The 20,157-nt window shown below is 55.3% G+C and overlaps 1 protein-coding gene across 1 annotated transcript; it reads right to left on the bottom strand.

Moving 5' to 3' along the window:
• Positions 1–7,559: 7,559 nt before the first annotated feature.
• RDH13 (retinol dehydrogenase 13) lies at positions 7,560–19,607 on the bottom strand. The gene is made up of 7 exons (XM_045441522.1): positions 19,399–19,607; positions 16,913–17,031; positions 15,191–15,346; positions 12,541–12,645; positions 11,400–11,612; positions 10,468–10,569; positions 7,560–9,203 (listed from the first exon to the last, which is right to left on the bottom strand). The coding sequence occupies exons 1-7, from the start codon at positions 19,461–19,463 to the stop codon at positions 8,977–8,979; spliced, it is 987 nt and encodes a 328-aa protein (XP_045297478.1). The 5' UTR covers positions 19,464–19,607; the 3' UTR covers positions 7,560–8,976.
• Positions 19,608–20,157: the final 550 nt, after the last annotated feature.

The raw sequence follows: 20,157 nt of genomic DNA, 5'->3' as shown, positions 1-20,157 counted from the left end.
TGGCGAAATATAATTTTTTTTTGAGAGAGAGAGAGAGAGAGGGCCCAAGTGAGCAAGGGGTAGAGAGAGAAGGAGAATCCCAGAAAGGCCACCAGAAAGAGAAAGAATCCCAGGAGGGCCAGAGGGAGAGGGAGGGAAAGAAAGAGTGCATGTGCGCGAGTGAGCGGGGCAGGGGTAGAGAGAGAGGGAGAGGGAGAGAGAGAGAGAGAGAGAGAGAGAGAATCCTGAGCAAGCTCCACACTGTCAGCACAGAGCCCGACTCAGGGCTCGAACCCGCAGAAACCAAGAGTCAGATGCTGAACCGACTGAGCCACCCAGGTGCCCCCAAACATACAAGTTTTCTAAAGAAATGCTCTAAGAAACAGGACAGACATTTCTCCACATGTTTTCAGCAGGCAGACTTAAGCTCTTGATTGTAATCAGTTATAATTGCCTTCGCGAGGTCAGATATCCCAGGCATCCCGAGGTTATGCTCCCAATTTGGTGCTAGACCAGCGGCCTCGGCGCCTCCCCCAGAAGCTCCCTGCTGGCTCCGAAGTTCGGCCTGGAGAGGTTAATGTCTACTGCTCCAGTCCCAGCACGCACTTCCCCCTGGAGGGATTAATGGCTACTGCTCCGGTCCCACCACGCAATCTCCAGACCTTCACCCCTCTGCCGCTGGTAAGCACCATGCTCTTTCCTATCTCTACGAATCCGGCTTCTTTAGAAACGTATGTACGTGAAACCACGCAGCGTTTGTCTTTGTGACTGGCTTCTTAGCCTAGTGTTTTCAAGGTTCATCCGTGTTATAGCAGGTGTTAGTGCTGCCTTCCTTTTTAAGGCTGAATAACATTCCAGTGGACAGAGCAACTACGTTCCCTTTATCCCTTCATCTCTTGATGGACGCCGGATTGCTTCCACCCTTGGGCTGTTGTAAACCTGTGAAACAGGTGGTGCAACAGTGGGGCAGTTCTTAGGTGCGTATCAACTGAGTTTTTGGGTTCTTGTTTCCTGGCTTATTTTGGTGGCTGTGTCTGATACATGTCTGCGCCTGTGTGTTTCTGTAAACAGGTCTGGCTCTCTGGGATGATTTGCACGGCTCCTGTTAAGCGTATGCCTAGCTAATGCTCTTGGTGGCTTCTGGAAAGATTTTTAGTACAAGCGCGCCCTCTGCTGTCAGTATAGTAAAGTGCAGCTTTTTACGAGCTGGCTCGCGCTGGGAGGCGGAGAAAGGTGATGTCCTTGATTTGTTTTTCCCCTTTCTTCTTGAAAAGCCTGAGATCCCCCTTTCTCCTTTGCCCCTTCGATATGCTATGTCCAAAAGCTGCCTCTGTCTGCTTTTACGGCTCACAGACTGCAGTTGGTGCCCTGTGGTCAGTGCCCTGACCTGTCTGAATGCTTTTTTACTATTTGCACAACTTTCTCTTTCTAGCGGTGGTTTTCACCCAATTTTGGGCCTGCCAATAAGCACCTGCCTCTGTCTTTTGCACGGTTTTCCTCATTGTCTTTGTGGCATCTTTGTGATACAGCCAGGTGATGAGATCATGTGCAGGTTTTGTTTTGTTTTTTTGTTTTTTTGTTTTTTTTTTAAAGAATGTGATAGGGGTGCCTGGGTGGCTCAGCTGGTTAAGCGACCGGTTTCGGCTCAGGTCATGATCTCACAGTCCGTGAGTTCGAGCCCCGCGTCGGGCTGTGTGCTGACAGCTCAGAGCCTGGAGCCTGCTTCGGATTCTGTGTCTCCCTCTCTCTCTCCCCCTCCCTCGTTCATGCTCTGTCTCTCTCTGTCTCAAAAATAAGTAAACATTTGGGGCGCCTGGGTGGCGCAGTCAGTTAAGCGTCCGACTTCAGCCAGGTCACGATCTCGCGGTCCGCGAGTTCGAGCCCCGCGTCGGGCTCTGGGCTGATGGCTCAGGGCCTGGAGCCTGCTTCCGATTCTGTGTCTCCCTCTGTCTCTGCCCCTCCCCCGTTCATGCTCTGTCTCTCTCTGTCTCAAAAATAAATAAACGTTAAAAAAAAAAAAATTAAAAAAAAAAAATAAGTAAACATTTAAAAAAATTAAAAAAAAAAAAAAAGAATGTGATAGATCTTTGTGTAGTGATAAAGATCTTCAAGGTCTATTTCTTGCTAAATGAAAGAAGAAAATGCAAAAAGTACATGACAGGATCCCGCCATGGGTATGCTTTATTTTCCTTTTATTTATTGAACTTAATTTTATTCTAGTAATACATTCACATTGTTCAAATATGGAAAGTATGAGACCAGAGAGCATGAGAGCTTGCTCACTGGAAATCGGGGAGGTTTTCCCTCTTGCTTTTACTTGGCATTGTTTTCAAGTGTAGGCATTCTCTTCTGTTCTCATGCTAAGATGTGGTTTGGGGCTGTTTTGTCATTCTGCACTGTTTTCATTTTTTCCACTTATTTTGAAGCAAACTCACGGAAGAGGTTTTTTTTTAAGTTAATTTATTTTTTTTTAATTTTTAAAACATATTTATTTTTGAGAGGGAGACAGAACACAAGCAGGGGAGGGGCAGAGAGAGACGGAGACACAGAATCCGAAGCCGGCTCCAGGCTCCGAGCTGTCAGCACAGAGCCCGACGCGGGGCTCGAACCCACGAACCGTGAGATTACGACCTGAGCCAAAGTCAGACACAACTGACTGAGCCACCCAGGCGCCCCTACATAAGAGTTTATAAATACAATACAAAGAAAAACTTTGCTTGCTGAACCATCTGAGACTATGTTACAGACCTGATTCAACTCACCCAAATACTGACTGTATTTCCTGCAAACAAGGACATTCTCCTAGTTGACCACCTTCCAGTTCTCAAAACGGGGGTATTAATACTGACCTGCACCGTCTTTGGCCGTCAGCGGGGAGACTCATCCATACTTATGCAATTGCCATAGTCTCCAGCTACCCAGAAAGCCTAAAATACTAGATAAAAATCTTCGTCGCAGGTGACTGACCCTGATGTCCACGGACCCTCCCCAACTTCTTTTTTTTTTTTTTTTCAACGTTTATTTATTTTTGGGACAGAGAGAGACAGAGCATGAACGGGGGAGGGGCAGAGAGAGAGGGAGACACAGAATCGGAAACAGGCTCCAGGCTCCGAGCCATCAGCCCAGAGCCCGACGCGGGGCTCGAACTCACGGACCGCGAGATCGTGACCTGGCTGAAGTCGGACGCTTAACCGACTGCGCCACCCAGGCGCCCCTCTCCCCAACTTCTTACATGTATGATCCATCGGTCGTGAGCTGGGATCTGCCACAGTCCAGGAAAGACGGTAGAGCCAAGTCTTGAGGGGAACGAGCATCCTCTCGGGAGACACCTGTGTAAGAAGGAACCGTGACCGCCGATCGACAGGTGCTGGTGTCTCCTTCCCAGGGCATCTCAGGGGAATTTGGGGCTCCAGATGTTCAGCTTTGTCCCCACAAATGACTGAATCCCAGATCCCAGAGGGTCCCAAGGCTGCGTATTTCGCCTCCTTTGAAGCCCTGCACCGTCAGGCTGAGACCCTGGCCTGATTTCAGCGGGGTCGCCCCCTTCCAACTGCTCTAGAGGACTCTGGATTTCGTGGCACGTCTTCAACGGGAAATTGCCGCTCCGGGCCGGTCACGCTGTTCCTACGGTTCACGTCGCCATCAGGACAGACCGCCCCTTGCCGTGTGCGTGGTTTCCATGAGGATCCGTCAAGTTCTAAAACCACCGAGGCCCCCGGCGTCTGCCTTTCACCCGCACGCCCTCCCAATAATAGCACAGGTGACAGCAAGTGGCTGTGATGTGCCGAGGCTGGTGCTTAGATCCACGGTCGTGGTCATCCGCCGGCGGCTCCTCCCGTTCACAGCCCGGAAAGGGGTCCGCACGGGTCTGCACGAGGGGTTCTCGACTGGAGGTGACTTCCCTCCAGGGGACATCTGGCTGTTTGGGTGGTCACACCGGCAGGGGCGGCAGGGTACCACAGGCATCCTGGTGGGTAGAGACCAGGGATGCTACTCAACCTCCCACAGCGCCAGGCCCCGGGCGCCCGCCTGCCCCACAGCCAAGAATTATCCAGCCCCAAATGTTAACAGCGCTGGTGTCGGGAAGCCTGCTTTTCGTCCGTTACTTTCTTGGCATTCCCTGGGGGAAGGAGGGGTTTTAAGGGTTTTGAGATGAGCACATAGGCAGAGATGAACCCATGAGACAAAGAGAGGCTCTCCATTCTGTGCCACCGAACAGAACACGAGAAACAAGTGGTCCAAATGGGCGTCTCGTGACCCCAAAGACACTGAACTAGTGTCCTCTGGCTGTCGTTATAAATTAATCTCAACTCGGTGGCTTAAAGTAACATCCAGAAGTCCAAAATGAAGGTGTCAGGAGGGCCGCACAACCTTCAGAGCCTCGAGGGGCGTCTGTCCTGTGTCTCCTGTGGCAGCTTCCGGGGTCCCCCCACTCCCTGGTTTGAGGCTGATGGTTCCACTCACCGCCCTGTCTGCTCACGGCCTCCTCCTCTCTGCTCTGTGTCCCCTCCCCTTCCCTCTCTTGTAAGGACACCTGTCGCTGGACTTAGGGCTCCCCGCCCCCCAGATAATCTAGAACGATCTCGGGATCCTTCATTTTGTCGGCAACGTAACTGTTTCCAAATCAGCTCAGATTTGGACAGATCGTTCAGGGGTTCACGCTTTGACGGGCTAGAGGCCCAGCCTCGGGATGAGGTTGACTCTGTCGAACGGTCAGATAGGCAGAAGGAAGCTTGGCGGCATCACTGAGCCCAAAGCCTGCCTTACTTCTGGACTTGGGCTGCTATGAAATAGTGTCCCTTCTTGCTTGTGACTGGGGTGAATATCGGCACAGCTCACATGCTGCATGTCTGCTCTCATAGCAGGCATGGGCGGCCCACAGAGCCTGGCCGAATCCCCAAAGCCCAAACAGCAGTCTGAAGGGTTTGACACGGTCGTGGGTTTCTTTAAAACAACAAACAATGGGGCGCCTGGGTGGCGCAGTCGGTTGGGCGTCCGACTTCAGCCAGGTCACGATCTCGCGGTCCGTGGGTTCGAGCCCCGCGTCGGGCTCTGGGCTGATGGCTCAGAGCCTGGAGCCTGTTTCCGATTCTGTGTCTCCCTCTCTCTCTGCCCCTCCCCCGTTCGTGCTCTGTCTCTCTCTGTCCCAAAAATAAATAAACGTTGAAAAAAAAAAACAACAACAAACAAAACATCCCCAAAGCATTACCCTCATGATTCGTTCTTCAGTCTGCTTATTACGTTGCCACCATCCTCTCTGGACTTGGGTGGGTTTGAAGTTTTCCTAGGCCAGCTTTGATCATCTTTCATCTATCTGGGGGCTATGTGTAGAGTTAGGAACCACCTCAAAGCTTTCAGTAAAGTAGCGGGGGTTACGTTATTTGTGAGTCAACGCCTGCGGCCCTTGTGGCTTCTCAGTTCCGGAAAGGAAGCCGATGTTGCTTGTGAGGGTTTGTGGCTAGACTCAACCCCAGGCCGAGTTGGACTTGTCTCCATAAGAGCTAGGTTCTTGTGGGAGCGGCCACCCCGGTGGGCTGGCCTTCACGCTCCTTCCATTGAGGCCTGTGGCCCCCTGCCACGAATGTGGGCTTCTGCATCAGACTGGATTCCAACTCTTCTTGCTAAGACACTCCAGGGTTCATTGGCTGGTTGGTCGGTTGGTTTTAAGTAAACTCTACGCCCAAAGTGGAGCTCAAATTCACAACCCCAAGATCAGGAGCCTCACACTCTTCCAACCGAGCCAGGTGGGTGCCTCCCCGGATTGTTGGGGTTTTGTTTTTTGTTTTGTTTTGTTTTTAAAGAGGCAGTAGTGGGGAGTTAGTGGTAACGTGTGCTCATTTCACTTGACTTCCTTGCAACGCTGATGATGCCAATTTTGCTTTAATAGAAACAGGAGGACTTGGGAAGTGTCAGGGAAGGTCATGGTCCTGGGAAAAGCCGAGGAAGCGGGTTTTGGAGAGGATGGGGCGCCAGGGAGAACGGTGGCTGCCCCAAATCCCGAGAACCTGTTACTTTACGTGGCAAAGGGGCATCGAGGGGGCAGATGGAATTGTTGCTCTTGAGCTGTTGTGAAGGAGAGAGGTGGTCCCGGATCACTGGGCAGGCCGAATAGCCTCACCAAGTTCCCTAAAAGCGGGGGACAGGGAGAGCCAGAAAGATGGCCATGTGAGGACTTGGCCTGTCATTGCTGGCCCTGAAGGCGGAGGAAGGGCCACGAGGCGAGGAATGTGGGGGCCCCTCTAGAAGCGGGAAAAGGCAGGAAGCAGATCCTCCCCGTGAGCCTCCGGAAGGAATGCAGCCCTGGTGACATTTTGACCTTAGCCCAGAGACCCGTTCTGGACTTCTGATCTCCAGAACTCTGGAGCGTGAACCACCCAGCCTGGGCTCGTTTGTCAGAGCAGCCGTACAAAGCTGGTAGACAGGAGCCAGGGTGCAGGGGCCAGGAGCCGACAGACCTCTTTGGGACAAACCTTATCGGTCTTGATGTCAGCCCCATCGAGATCCAGATTCAGGGAGAGGGTCTGGTTGGTCTTGCTCGAATCACCTCCACGTGCCTGCTGCCCAGATACACAGAGATAAGGCACCCCGATTGAGAAACCCACCCAAACCGGGCAGCAGGGAGCCAGGAAGTCTGTGCAGGAGCTTCCGCTTGCCGAGCGGGTGGAGGCGCAGGGAGTGACGTCCCCAGAGATAGCACGGCTCCGGGCCCTTTGCCCTGTGGGGCTCTGACCCCCTGGAGGCTGCCTCACCCCTGATCTACTCACAGAGAAGTCACAGACAAACCCAAACTGAAGCACCTTCTATACCATACCTGGCCAGGACTCTTCAGAAGCGTCCCACTCAAGAAAGAGGAAGACGGTTCAGCTTAAAGCGGATTAAGGAGACAGGACAAGTGATGTAACGTGTGATTCTGGATTGGCTACTGGGTCAGAAAAGAATTTCGGTGGTTTTCTTTTGCGCTGTAAAGGACATTACCATTGATAAAACTTCAACGTCTGTAGATTAGATATGAGATCCTAGCATCGTCAGTATTATTTTCTGGGTTTTGGTCATTGTACTGTGGTTATGTTAGCGAATACCGTCACCTCTGGACAAATCCTACACGTATATTTGGAGAAGCGGAGGTTTTGAGGTTACGCTCAGACTACCAGAAGTACTTTCCCTGAGACACACCAGAAGGGACTCTTAAATACCGAGAACAAACTGAGGGTTGCTGGAGGGGTGTTGGGGGAGGGGGGGGATGGGCTGAATGTGCAAGGGGGCATTAAGACCACTGGTTGGGATGAGCACTGGGTGTTATATGTAAGTGATGACTCACTAAATTCTATTCCTGAAAATCATTACACTGTATGTCAACTAACTTGGATGTTAAAATTTTTTTAATGTTTATTTATTTTTGAGAGAGAGAGAGACAGAGTGTGAGCGGGGGAGGGGTAGAGAGAGGGGGAGGCACAGAAGCCGAAGCAGGTTCCAGGCTCTGAGCTGTCAGCACAGAACCAGACGTGGGGCTTGAATTCACGAGCCGTGAGATCGTGACCTGAGCCGAAGTCGGATGCTTAACCACCTGAGCCACCCAGGGGCCCAGGATGTAAATTTCTTAAAAATAAAAAAAAGAAGTATTTTCCCTGATCCCACAGGGAGAAATACACAGATTATATGAGGATACACACACACATATGTATGTATGTGGGGGGGGTGTATCCCTGTGGTGGACAGGCTCTTAGGGTAACTACCCCCCCCCCAACATGATTCCCACCTCCTGGTGTTCACACCTGCTCCTGGATTGCTGCACTGAGGCCTCAGTTCCTCTCTGGCCATCCCGGCCACTGGGATGTCTGCACAGGACAGCTCACAGCTCCTCTCGGCGAGGCAGGGCGAGGGCCAGCACGACAGATGCCAATCAGTAGCCTGACCACAGAACCGGCTGTTCCGTCAGCTTGGCTGCATTCTTTTTGCTGGAAGTGAGTAGCTAGGTCCAGCCCTCTCTCAGAGGGTAAGAAGGACGTGAACAGGGGGAGGTGGGGATCGTTGGGGTCCGTGCCGGAAGGTGCCAACCGGAGTCCGTTCATCCCAAACATACCCTTCGGCTGTTGTGGTCTGATGTGGTAACAGAAAGAAAACTAACTGTACTTCTAAGGCTTTGGGCCGTCTTTAATGCCTTTCCACTCCCTCCCTCGGCATCGTTGGCATCTGGGGCACGATCATTCGCTGTTCTGTGGACGTGGAACGGCATCCCCGGGCTCCCCACGTACCTCAAATGTCACATTTTTTTAATGTTAAGGTATTCGTATCTTGATTACCGAGCTTTTTGGTGCCAGCAAGGAACACACAGCTGCCACTCACCGCGCCGGGCGATAACTCACCCACCACCATACCATCCTAGGAGGTAGTCAAGTTATTCTGCACATTCTACAGTGGGAGAAACCGAGGCTCGGAGAGGTGACTGCGGGTGTGCACGGTCCCGCAGGGAACCATGAACTTGATCCTGTCCGGCTGACAGCTTTCCCAGGGGTGTACAGTTCGGCACCGTGGCCGTCATTGGCTCTCCTGCCGCGGCCACAGCAGAGGGAGCGGACTCCTCCCTCAGCAGTTCCCAGTGACATGCACAAGGCAGGTGTCTGATGGCCCCGTGCCCCTGCCGGCCGATGGGCCAGGTGTGCACCTGCAGCCGGGTCCACTGTGCCTGAGAGGAGGCAAGAGCCACGAGGGATCCCTACAGGATGGTGTGGACGTGGCGGCCATTGGTCCTTGAGCAATACTGCCATCTAGGGGGCGCTGCGCGCACGACAGCCTTGGTCTTGAGGCTCACACGGCCAACACTGCCACCTAGAGGGTGACGTGGGCGTGGCAGCCAGAATTCCTTGGCAAACACTGCCACCTAGAGGGTGCTGCAGACAGAGCAGCCAGCCTTGGTCTGGCGGCTGCATCCAGGTGATTCAGCCTCCCGCCTGCTTTTGACACCTGCTCCCAAAGGTTATTCTGGGAGGGGCTGTCCCCTCACTGAGGAGAGGAACCACCGGACAGCTCCAAGCCCACCAGGCGGGCACTTTCAGCCCAAAGCCTCTGGGCTACCTCCTCATCCTCAGCTTCAGGGGCTGGAGGCTTCTCTTTGAATCCATCAAAGTACTTTCCAGAAACGCCCTCCAGTTCCTCTGCCACGGCCAGGTACGTGCTGGGCTGGGCTGCCAGCTGGGGGCTCTTGACCAGCAGCCAGAAGACGGGCCCTGCAAGGAGCCCACAGGGCATTCAGTCCACACACGTTCTGGGAGGAGGACACAAACAGCCCAACGCCCCCACCACGATGCCCAGGGCCCACAGAGGCCAGAAGTCGGACTGCAGGCCCACACGGCCCACCTCCAGGCCTTTGCCTCCGAGGTTCCCTCCACCAGGGGTTCCCTTCCCCGGCACTGCCCAGCCACCTTTGGGCCAGAGACCAGCCCCAAAGCTGCCTCCCCCAGCAAGCCTCTCCAGCTTTCCCCAAGAACACGGGAGCTCTCCCTCCTCTCCTTGAGTTCTGAGTCCTTACCCTACCTCCTCTTGCTGAAAATAACTTTTATTTATGAAATGTCTCCAGCGCCAGCCTCAACTTAGAATCCTTGATATCCGGCACCCACCCACGAAATGTTTCTCAGGACTAGTTCTAAAGTTCTAATTATTCAGCCTAAAGCTGGGTCAGACCCTCTGCCGGTTCTTTTAAGGGCCATCTCATCCTCACGACCGTGAGGAGCCTGCTGTTATGGCCCTCGCTTTGTCGTTAAGGAAACAGGCTCCGGGAGGGGAGGATGCCTCCCTGGGTGGCAAAGCTCATTTGGGGTGAAGCGGGAGCCACCCCAGGCACAACCAGGAGTCCGCTCCATGGTCTCCTTCTCTGAGACTCGGTTTTCTCATCGAACAGGATCTGGCCTGTTTCCTGGGGCTATTCCCAAGGATGGCAGGCTGGATCCACATGTACCAATAACTCGTTCTCAGTACCCCGGAAGATACGAGGGAGGGGGCAGAGCCAAGCCCCGGAGAGAGTCTCTGAGCATGAGATACTCTCTGAAGGAGTAAAGAGATCGCCCTTCACCAAGGTGGGTGGGCACCGTGCAATCAGTTGAAGGTGCCAACGGAACACAAAGCTGGAGGAAGAGCCAATTCTGCCCGCTCTCTGCTTGAGCTGGGACATCCGTCTCCTGCCCTCAGACGCCAGGGCCCCCGGCCTTCGGGCTGGGACTGACACCAGGGCTCCCCTGGTTGACAGGCCTCTGGGTTTGGACCGGGATACACCACCACCTCTCCTGGGCCTCCGGCAGACAGATGGCAGATCACGGGGACTTCTCAGCCTCCGTAAATGCACGAGCCGATCCCTCACGACAGGTCTCTCCGAGCACCTGCATATATCCTATTGTGTTTCTCTGCAGGGTCTGACTGATACGCTGAAGGGAGCTGGGCCCCAGGCGGGGCGGGCAGGGGTTTGGCTAAGGGCCCGCAGGCCAGGAGGGGGCTTACCGAGCGTGAAGCTGGAGAAGGCAGAGCTGTGCATGCCCGTGTGTCTGCCCAGCTCCGTCCTGGCCACGCCGGGGTGCAGAGCGTTGACAGTCACACCCGTGCCTGACGGGAGAGGGAAGGAGAGGGACGAGGGGGTGAGCAGACACCAGGTTCACGCCCACCTGGAAGGCTGGTGCTGCCCGCCCTCGGCTCCAGGGCCGTCCCATTCCGCGTCCTCCCCTTGAATCCCCATCACCCCCCCTTGCTCGGAAACTTCCACAGCCAGTGGTTTCGTCTTGCAAAGCAGCTCTGTCACGTAACTGCCTAGAGCAGGGCCGCCCGAACCTGAACGTACGTGAAAATCCCCCGGAGGGCCTGAGAGCCCCCAGCTGCCGGGCTCCACCCCCACCCCCCCCACCCCCTGAGAAATCTGAGGCGGTGGCTCGGGGTGGGGCCTGAGAGGCTAGTTACAGCCAGCTCCTGGCTGAATGGACGTGGCTGGTCCACGGATGCTCTCTGAGAAGCAAGGGCACAGGGCGGACCTTCCGACTTCGGCCCCCTGGACACTGAGGTCAGATCGTTCTTCATCCTGCCCGCGGCAGGAGGCTGGGCGGCTGCACGCCAGCAGCAACGCTCCCCCCACCGCCACTGCCCCAACGGTCTTCAGATACTGCCGAATGTCTCCAGGGGTGCCGACTCACCCACGGTTGAGGACCGCTAGCCCAGAGCACCAAAGGCTTAGGTGCCGGTGCAGGATGAGCCGGGGAGAATGCCACGATCAGTGACGTCTGTGCTTCGGGCACCAGTGAACGTGGTGCCGTGCGTGTCCCGCGTCCACCTACTCTGTTCTGGGACCCGTGCTTGACCTCCCATGGGCCCGGCGTCACAGGAGGACTGTTCCAGGCGCAGAGCTAGAGGAAGAGAGAGGCCAGCGAGGCTCGCCACACACGTACCCTGCAGCCGCCGGCTCAGCTCCTTGGTAAACAGGACGACGGCCAGCTTGCTCTGGCAATAAGCCGCTTTAGTGTCGTACGTCCTCTTCTCCCAGTTCAAGTCATCAAAGTCCATGTGACCTGCGACGTGGGCCAAGGACGAGAGGTTGACGATCCGCGAAGGGGCCGAGGCTTTCAGTGTGTCCAGCAGCAAGTTCGTCAAGAGAAAGTGACCTGGATGCAGGACAACAAAAAGGCAATTTTCCCTGAATTCTTACCTGGCACATAGGACCGTACTGAAAACATTACCTTGTGTGACCTTCCCAGGAACCCGTGGCTCTGGACAGGGGCCAGATCCATCCCCCAGGGGACCTCTGGCAACACGTAGAGGTTGTGGTCGTCACAACTGCAGAGAGAAAAGGGAGGTGCTCTGGCCATCAGGTGGGTGGAGGCCAGCCAGGCATGCTCCTAAATAAACGTCCTGTAGCCAGCAGGGCAGCCCCGCAGGAAAGAAAGATCCAGCCCAACATCAAGCTCTGCACGAATCCTATGAGGTCCGTTGGGGGACGGACCGCCTTCCGTCTCCCCAAATCCTTCCTCCATTTCTCCTTCAGCGATAGAATTTTCAGCTCTGCCCAGGGCTGCCCGGTGAAGCACTACATTTCCCAGACTTCCTTGCACCGGCATCGGTCATGTGACTGGGCCCCAGCCAATAGGACACCGAGTGATAGTCACGTGAGTTATGACCCTCCAAGACCTCCGCATGTGGTCTTATTTGGAGAGAGGGGTCTTCGCAGAGGCAATCAAGTGAAAATGAGGTCATGAGGGTGGGCCCTAATCCAGTGACTGGCACCTGCCCAGTACCTAGTTCCTCCTCGCCCTTGCTAAGGGAACCCCTGTTGCATTCAGGGTGACAACAGGTGGACAGAGTAACTGAAGGACAGACAGACTGGAGGACAGACAAGGGGTCAAGAGGCCGAGACGGATGACGGATCTGAAGGACTGGCGGAACAACCGGCTGTCAGCAGGCAACTCCCTGAGCTGCCGGTGACCCCACAAGCGGCCGCCCAGCTGCCCTTGAGAGTGAGGAGGACCCACAGAGGATCCCATTCACATCCCAGGCCGACGTTGACCCCACACAGCCCGCAGCGCGAGGCCTCACCCAGGTGGTTAACGCCAAACTGCATCTCGAAGCCGTCCTCGGTGGTCCAGTGGGGGCACCGCATCACAGCCGCGTTGTTGATCAGGATGTGCACGCGCTCTTTCTCTGGAGGACATGGGTGAGGGCAAACGCGTCAGTCCCATGCCTGCGTGAAGCACGAGCGCAGCTGGGGGGACAGCACCCCCTGCCCTGGGCTGACCATTGTCCCCCAGACATTCACGCCCAGCCGGAGTCTGGGAACACAGCCTGATTTTGCAAAGAGTCTTTGCAAAAGTTATCTAGTTAAGATAAGGTCATCGTGGGGCCCTAAGCCAACAGGACTCAGACAGCAACCCGCGGGGGGAATGTGCTGTGGGGACGGAGGCAGAGACTGAGCGATGCGCCTGCGAGGACCGAGGGCCACCTCCAGAAGCTGGAAGACGCAGGAGGGACTGTCCTGTCCTGTCTCAGGAACAGTGCCACCCTGCTGACACCTCAATCCTGGACTTCTGGCCTCCACAACCGTGAAGAGACTGCGGTCTCAAACCAGTTTGCTATATTCTGAAAACAGACACGCCCCACCTGCAGCTCAGAGATGTTTTCTGAAAAGGGAAGAGGCCACATCTGCAGGGGCCTCGGGGCCTGAAACTGGGGGGTTACTCGTGGGAACCCCAGCTCAGCAGGCAGCCGATTCCCAGCCCTGCCTCTCCACAGGCACAAGCGGCCGTCCCTCCCTGGGCCTGTTTCCTTGTCTGTAAAATGGGACAAATAACAGCACCCTCCTCCCTGTATCAGTCAGCTAGGGCCGTGTAACAACGGGCCACGGAAACATACTGCGTCCCAGCTCTGGAGACGGGGAGTCCGGGATCAGCGGGTCTCAGGATTGTCTCCTTTTGAGGACCGTGAGGGACAATCTGTTCCTGGGTCTCTCCCCGCCCGTAAACAACTGTCCGCCTTCTGTCTCTTCCCTCAGCATCTGTCTGTTGTCCTCACCTCCCTCTCTACAAGCACTCCAGCCATACCAGAGTAGGGTCTACCCTGCTGCCCTCACTTTCACTTGGATACCTCTGTACAGACCCTGTCTCCAAATAAGGTCACGTTCTAAGGTCCGGGGGGCTGTGATCCCAACACAGTGAGGGGACACAGTGGAACCCACAACACTCTCAAAGTGGTTTTTAGGTTCAGTAGAGACAACAGACTAGTTATCCAGCACCTTGTAAACAGAGCCTCTATTTCGTTCTTTATCTGATGGTGGATGGGGTAGCACACAACTACCTGGAACCATCAGACGAGGGTTCAAATCCCCTGGCTCTACCCTGGCCAAGGCACACAGCTTTGCTCTGATTCATTTCCCCCTGTGTAAAAAGGGAAAACACTAGAACCTGCTGGGTAGAACAGGGGAGAAAAAAGCACCACACGTATGACATGCTCCGATTATATCAAAAAGGCCCAGGGCAGGTATATTTATCTGCTTGCTTTAGAAACGCACTAACAGGGGCGCCTGGGTGGCTCAGTGGGTCGAGCGTCCGACTTCGGCTCAGGTCATGATCTCATGGTTTGTGGGTTCGAGCCCCACATCCGGCTCTGTGCTGACAGCTTGGAGCCCGGAGCCTGCCTCGGATTCTGTGTCTCCCTCTCTCAAAAATAAACATTAAAAATTAAAAAAAAAAAAAAAGAAATGCACAAACAGTCTCCAGAAGGACACCCAAGAAGGGGTGCACCGGATACGTCTGAGGAAGAAGGCGTCTGGGAGCTAGCGGCAGGGAGATGGTTGGCTGTATCCCCGTTTGTACTTTCTGAACGTTTCCTCCCGTAAATGTCATTCCTGTTCCCAAACATAAGGACGTAAACCAGTTCTGAGGACATCGGGTGGGAAGCAAGATGGGAGAGTCATGAGTGTGATGCAGTGCAGAAAAATGCCAGCCTAGTCCCCGGATCTGCAGAAAGAAACACCCAGCAAAGAGAGCGTGAGGGCCGGGTACCCTGTGCTGTGCCCATCGTCGCGGCCGTGGCCCCACACAGGACCCCGCGCAGAGCCTGGATCCGACTCCTCGCTGCGTCCCGGGCGTCACCCGTCACCCCCGAGAGCCAGGGAGCCTCAGAAACCCGTGGAGAGTCGGCACCATTGCCCTTCACCAGGCTAACTCATCCCTCATCCCCCCGCACTTCCAACCTCATCCGGGCCTCTGCATCTGGGGGATCTGATGCCGAAGGAGTTCGTTTTCCGACAGGGCAAGCTTCTCCTGTAAAGGACCAGACTGAACACTTTTGGCTCTGCAGGCCAGACCGTCTGTCTCTACTGAACTCCGCCGTCGCGGGACTAACGCGGCCACAGACGATACGTAAACTAACGGGCACAACTGTGTGCCAATAAAACTTTATTTACAGACGCTGATATCTGACCTCCATACAGTGTCCGCATATCCAGAAAGATCACTCTTTTGAGTTCTTCCAACCATTTACGTAAACGGTTGACACGTAAAATACGTTAACGTGACCAGAAGAGATAAAAAGCGTATCATCTTCACCCGCAGACGTCTGCCCCTGTCCGAAAACACGGGCCACGCTCTACCAACACCCCACGGCAGCCCTAGGACTTGGCTGGTTTAACTCACTCCTCAAAGCCTGGCCACCCCACCGCGCCCCTCGAGGCCGGCGTCCTCCCTCCTACCTTCGGTGATCTTTGCCGCGAACTCTCGGATGGACTTGAGGGAGGCCAAGTCCAGGTGCCGGGCGCTGACGTGGTGATTAAGGGTCTCCCTGCGAATGTCCCTTGCGGCTGCTTCGCACTTCTCCATGTCCCGACAGGCCAGAATGATGTTGCCTCCTGGAAGCCCAGGACAGGATCAAGAATATTTTTTTTAATCTTTTTTTTTTTTCATGTTTATTTATTTTTGAGAGAGAGAGAGAGAGAGAGAGAGAGAGCATGAGTGGGGGAGGGGCAGAGAGAGGGAGACACACAATCCGAGGCGGACTGCGGGCTCCGAGCTGTCAGCACAGAGCCCGACGTGGGGATCGAACTCACGAACCTCGAGATCATGACCTGAGCCGAAGTCGGACGCTCAACCGACTGAGCCACCCAGGCACCCGGGATAAAGAATATTTTTTAAATCCTCCCCTCGGGGGACGCCTCAGTGGCTCGGTCGGTTAAGTGTCCAACTCTTGATTTCAGCTCAGATGATGTTCTCCCGTCACGGTTCATGGGTTTGAGCCCCCACATCGGACCCTATGCTGACACTTCAGCGCCTGCTCGGGACTCTCTCTCTCCCCATCTCTCTCTGCCCCTCCCCTGCGTGCACACATACTCCCTCTCAAAATAAATAAAGATTAAAAAAAAAAAGGGTAAGTGGGTAACCTGTGTGTTGTGTGGATTAAATCTCAATACGGGCATAAAAAAAAAAAAAAATTAGAAAAATGACAAGAACCAGGGACTGAAGAAGGACAAGCAGCCACGGTGCGGACCGCGTGGATGTGTGTGGCTTACCTGCCCGCCACTGGGCCCCGCTGTCCCTCACACGCTCCACAAGGGAACTCATGGGACGCGGATCCGTTCATCCTCTCTGCCTCGGGACCTCAGGACCACGGTGGGTGTGTCCACCCCCTCCTGGGGGGAGCACGTGCGCCTCCTTGGGGAAACCCCAGGGCCGGGGGGGGGGGGCTGCCCATCACGGCCCCCACCGCTCTCACCTCAGGGGTGGACAGGGGTAGACCCCACTCCGGCCTGGCCCGCCAGGACCCATCCCCCAGCCACCCCAACCCGTCAAGCCCGCAGAAAGTTTGCGATCTCCCGCAGCCCTCAAGCCTGCCCCGCCGCAGCCTTCCCGCCCCCACCAGGGGTGGCTCTGCTCCTCCAGCAGCTCAGACGCAAATCCTTGACTCCTCCTTTTCCGGTGCCTGACCTGACAGGAAGTCCACTGATTGTAACTTGGAAGGAGACCTTCACGTGCTGAGCGGGGCAGTCCTCCCGCCCGGAAGTCTGCCAGGACCCCAGTCCGACCAGGAGAAAAACACTGACCGGACCCAGATCGAGGGGCCTTCTACAAAACGCCCGACCAGTAAGCCTGGAAGAGCCTGAAGCCAGATCCTCACCCCCAGCCTCTGACCCGGGCCCCAAGCCAGCCATCAGGACAGAGTCGACTACCGTAAGGGAGCGCAAGGCCGGCACCAAGAGAAAAGCCAACACCAGAAACTGCTGGGTGTCCACAGCCTCCTCGGAGACCCAGAGTCTCCCTCACCGCGTTCAGAGAGGAGAACCTTTCCGGCCTAAGCCGACATGACTTTGGACCTGGACAACCAGATGGCCTTAGCGTCCCCCAGGAACGCAAACCCTCCAGCACCAGACCTCACACCCCAAGCCTCGGGCAGAGAAGGCAGGTGCCCGCTGGGGCCTCACCTCTTTTGGCCAGCTCCAAGGCGGTCTGCTTCCCGATGCCCGTGTTGGCGCCGGTCACAATGACGGTCTTCCCGAGAATGGTGGCCTTGCTGGGACAGGACCCTCCGGCAACGTAGTCTCTGAAAGCGAGAAGCCACGTGGTCAGTCCTGTCCATCTGCACCCTTTGCTGCAGGTGCCGACATGAGCTTGCGTTCCCCAAACCGAAAGGCAGAAAGGACATCTGGTGACTGCATGGGGGCCACTGTGATGTCACAGGGAAAGAAAGGGCTCAGCAGGGCCAGGTGTGGGGGAGCCTCTACGACGATCAGTACTTCCTGAAGACCCGCTGTGTTCGTTTCCTGTGGCCGCTGGAACCAGTCACCACAAGCTCGGGGGGTTTTAAACTCTGCTGGCGTGATCTAGGGCTCTGCAGGCAGGCGTCCGAAACGGGTCTCACTGGGATAAGGGCAGGGTGTTGGCAGAGCTGTGTTCCTTCCAGAGGCTCTAGGGGAGAGGCCAGTCCATGCCTCTTCCAGCTTCTAGAGGTGCCCACTGGCTCCTGGCCCCTCCTGTCCCCAAAGTCAGCCGTACAGCATCTTCAAGTCCCTGACTCGGAAGGACCATTGTGATTGCGGTGGACCCACCTGGACAACCCCCCCATCTCAAGGTCCTTGACTCAATGGCATCTGCAGAGTCCCCTTTGACAGGTAAAGGACCATATTCCCAGGCTCTGAGCATTAGGACGTGCCCATCTTTGGGGGGCAGGGGGACCCTTATTCTTTACCCATATCCCACAGAAGCCAAATACTGGAAACAACTGAATGTCACCAGTGGGGGACTGGCCAAACAATGCCATCTCCTTATGAGAGAAGGGAGAGAAGGGAGCTGTACAAGATGGAAACCACCAGCTACCTGGGGCTAAGTTTTTATTTAAATTAAAAATAAGGGCACCTCTGGGGCACCCAGGTGGCTCAATTGGTTGAGCGTCCGACTTTGGCTCAGGTCATGATCTCACGGTTCGTGGGTTCGAGCCCCATGTCGGGCTCTGTGCTGACAGCTCAGAGCCTGGAGCCTGCTTCGGATTCTGTGTCTCCGTCTCTCTCTGCCCCTCCCCTGCTCGCGCCCTGTCTCTCAAAAATAAAGATTAAAAAACATTAAAAAAAAAAAAAATAGGGGCACCAGGCTGGTTCAGTTGGAAAAGCAAGCGACTCTTGATCTTGGGGTCGTGAATTCAAGCCCCACGTTGGGTGTAGCAATTACTTAAACAAATAAACTTTTTAAAAATAATGAAGAATAAATAGCCATACTTTTCCAATCACTTGCAGGCCTCCCAGCCAATCTCTTGTATTGTGTAACTGTAATAAAATGATATATTGCTGGGGCGCCTGGGTGGCTCAGTCAGTTGAGCGTCCGACTCAATTTTGGCTCTGGTCCTGATCTCACGGTCTTGAGATCAAGCCCCTCCACTGGCTCTGTGCTGAGCGTGGAGCCTGCTTAGGGTCCTCTCTCCTTCCCGCTGCCCCTCCCCTACTCCTGCACCTCTCCCTCTCAAAAATAAACAAACCTTTTTTTTTTTTTTTTTTTAATTACATATTGCTGGGCACCTAGGTGGCTCGATCATTAAGCATCTGACTTCAGCTCAGATCATGATCTCATAGTTTGTGAGTTTGAGTCCCGCCCGCATGGCATGGGCTCCAGGCCCTCTTGGGATGAACACGACCCCCACTATGGGTGAGCCCTGCTTCTCTCTCCTCTCTCTCTCTGCCCCTTGCTCACTTCGACCCCCTCTCTCTCCCTCTCTCTAAAAAAAAAGGAATTATATATTACTAATTCTTTTCTTTTTAATTGCGGTAAGAACACTTAACGTGATTTCCACCCTCTTAACAAGTTCTTGAGTGTACAATATAACGCCGTATTGTTAATTACAGGCACGATGCAACTATACTTTAAGTGCTATCTACCATAACGAACAGCACAAATGTAAAACACTTCCATCAGCGCCGAAAGCTCTCCGAAGCAGTGCTGCTATGGAATACGGGGTTGGCTGGGTTTTCTGTGGGGTTTTTTAGTGAGTTCGCCCAGGAGAGACAAGTATATAATCCACGCAGTTCAATCTGGTCATGCACTGTGTTGGGCAATTCAGTTTGCGTCTCCGATTTCGGATAAGAGAGCTTAAGGTGGCACACATTTTCCTTGCACCGGGGCCAGCACATGACTACGGAGACCATTCAATAAGTGTCCGCAGGACGGATTCAATAATCGATGACAAGCACGGAAGCAATTAGACCAGCAGGTTCACAAGGGCCCGGATCCGCCCCTTCCTCGGAGTGACCTTGGACCGTGACCTGCCCTCGGGGGGCCTACCTAGGTTTGCCCCCCAACACTGTCTGGGGGCGGGCTGGTCGGGTGAGCTGGAGGAGTTCTAGGCCGTCGGCCACCAAGCAACCTCTCCCCAGCCTTCCCCCCCCTCGCGGCTGCCGGCGGCCCACCAGCAGAGCGCACTCACCGGAGCAGCACGGCGCCACCCGCCACCGTGCCCAGCACGGACAGCGGCAGGAGGTAGCGGTTCATGCCGGGTAGGAGCGGGGGTCGGACGCGGAGCCCCCCTCCCTCCCCCAGACCCGCCGCTGGGTCGCCCCTGGGACCGCTCAGCCCGCGACCCACGTGGGGAAGGCTGGGCTGTCTGGGACTCAGGCTTCCGGGAAGAGGCGGGGGCGTCTCGGGGGCGGGGCTTCCAAGGCGGGACCTATGAGAATGGGCCCTGGCGCCGCTGCGGCTGGGAATGGTAGTTTCCGGGGAGGTGGGCGTGGCCGTGGCTTAGGGGCGGGGCATGAGGGGCTGGGCCCGTGCGCGGGTTCAATGAAGTCAAACTTGCTCAGCTACCAGGCGCGGCGGGGTTCTTCTGTAACACGAGGGTTACGATCCTGCTGCTGCGGTTTCTGCCACCACTTCCAGGCTGCCCTCCTCTGTGTGTCTTTCAGATATGTCAGCCTGTTTCCCACCTAAAATGCGTGTTCACCAGTAGTACCTTCCTCATAGACATTATGAGAGAATTTGAGAACTTCAGTGCTTAGAAACTAGGATTTAGTACCTTGGGGTTCCCAAACCCCTGGGGTCCTTGAGGAAGGAGTAGATCAAGGCGTGGACTCCTGGTCTGACGGAGGAGAGGGTAGGGACTGGATTCCCAGTTCTGAAGGAGAAGCGTCCGGGGATCAGGATTCCCCCAGTCTGAGGGAGGAGGTGGTGGGGGTCTGGACCCCTGGGT

This window comes from Leopardus geoffroyi, chromosome E2 (assembly GCF_018350155.1).
Source record: "Leopardus geoffroyi isolate Oge1 chromosome E2, O.geoffroyi_Oge1_pat1.0, whole genome shotgun sequence".
NCBI classification, from domain to species: domain Eukaryota; kingdom Metazoa; phylum Chordata; class Mammalia; order Carnivora; family Felidae; genus Leopardus; species Leopardus geoffroyi.
Note: the sequence above shows the minus strand (reverse complement) of the source record. Positions and strands in the feature narration are given on the sequence as shown.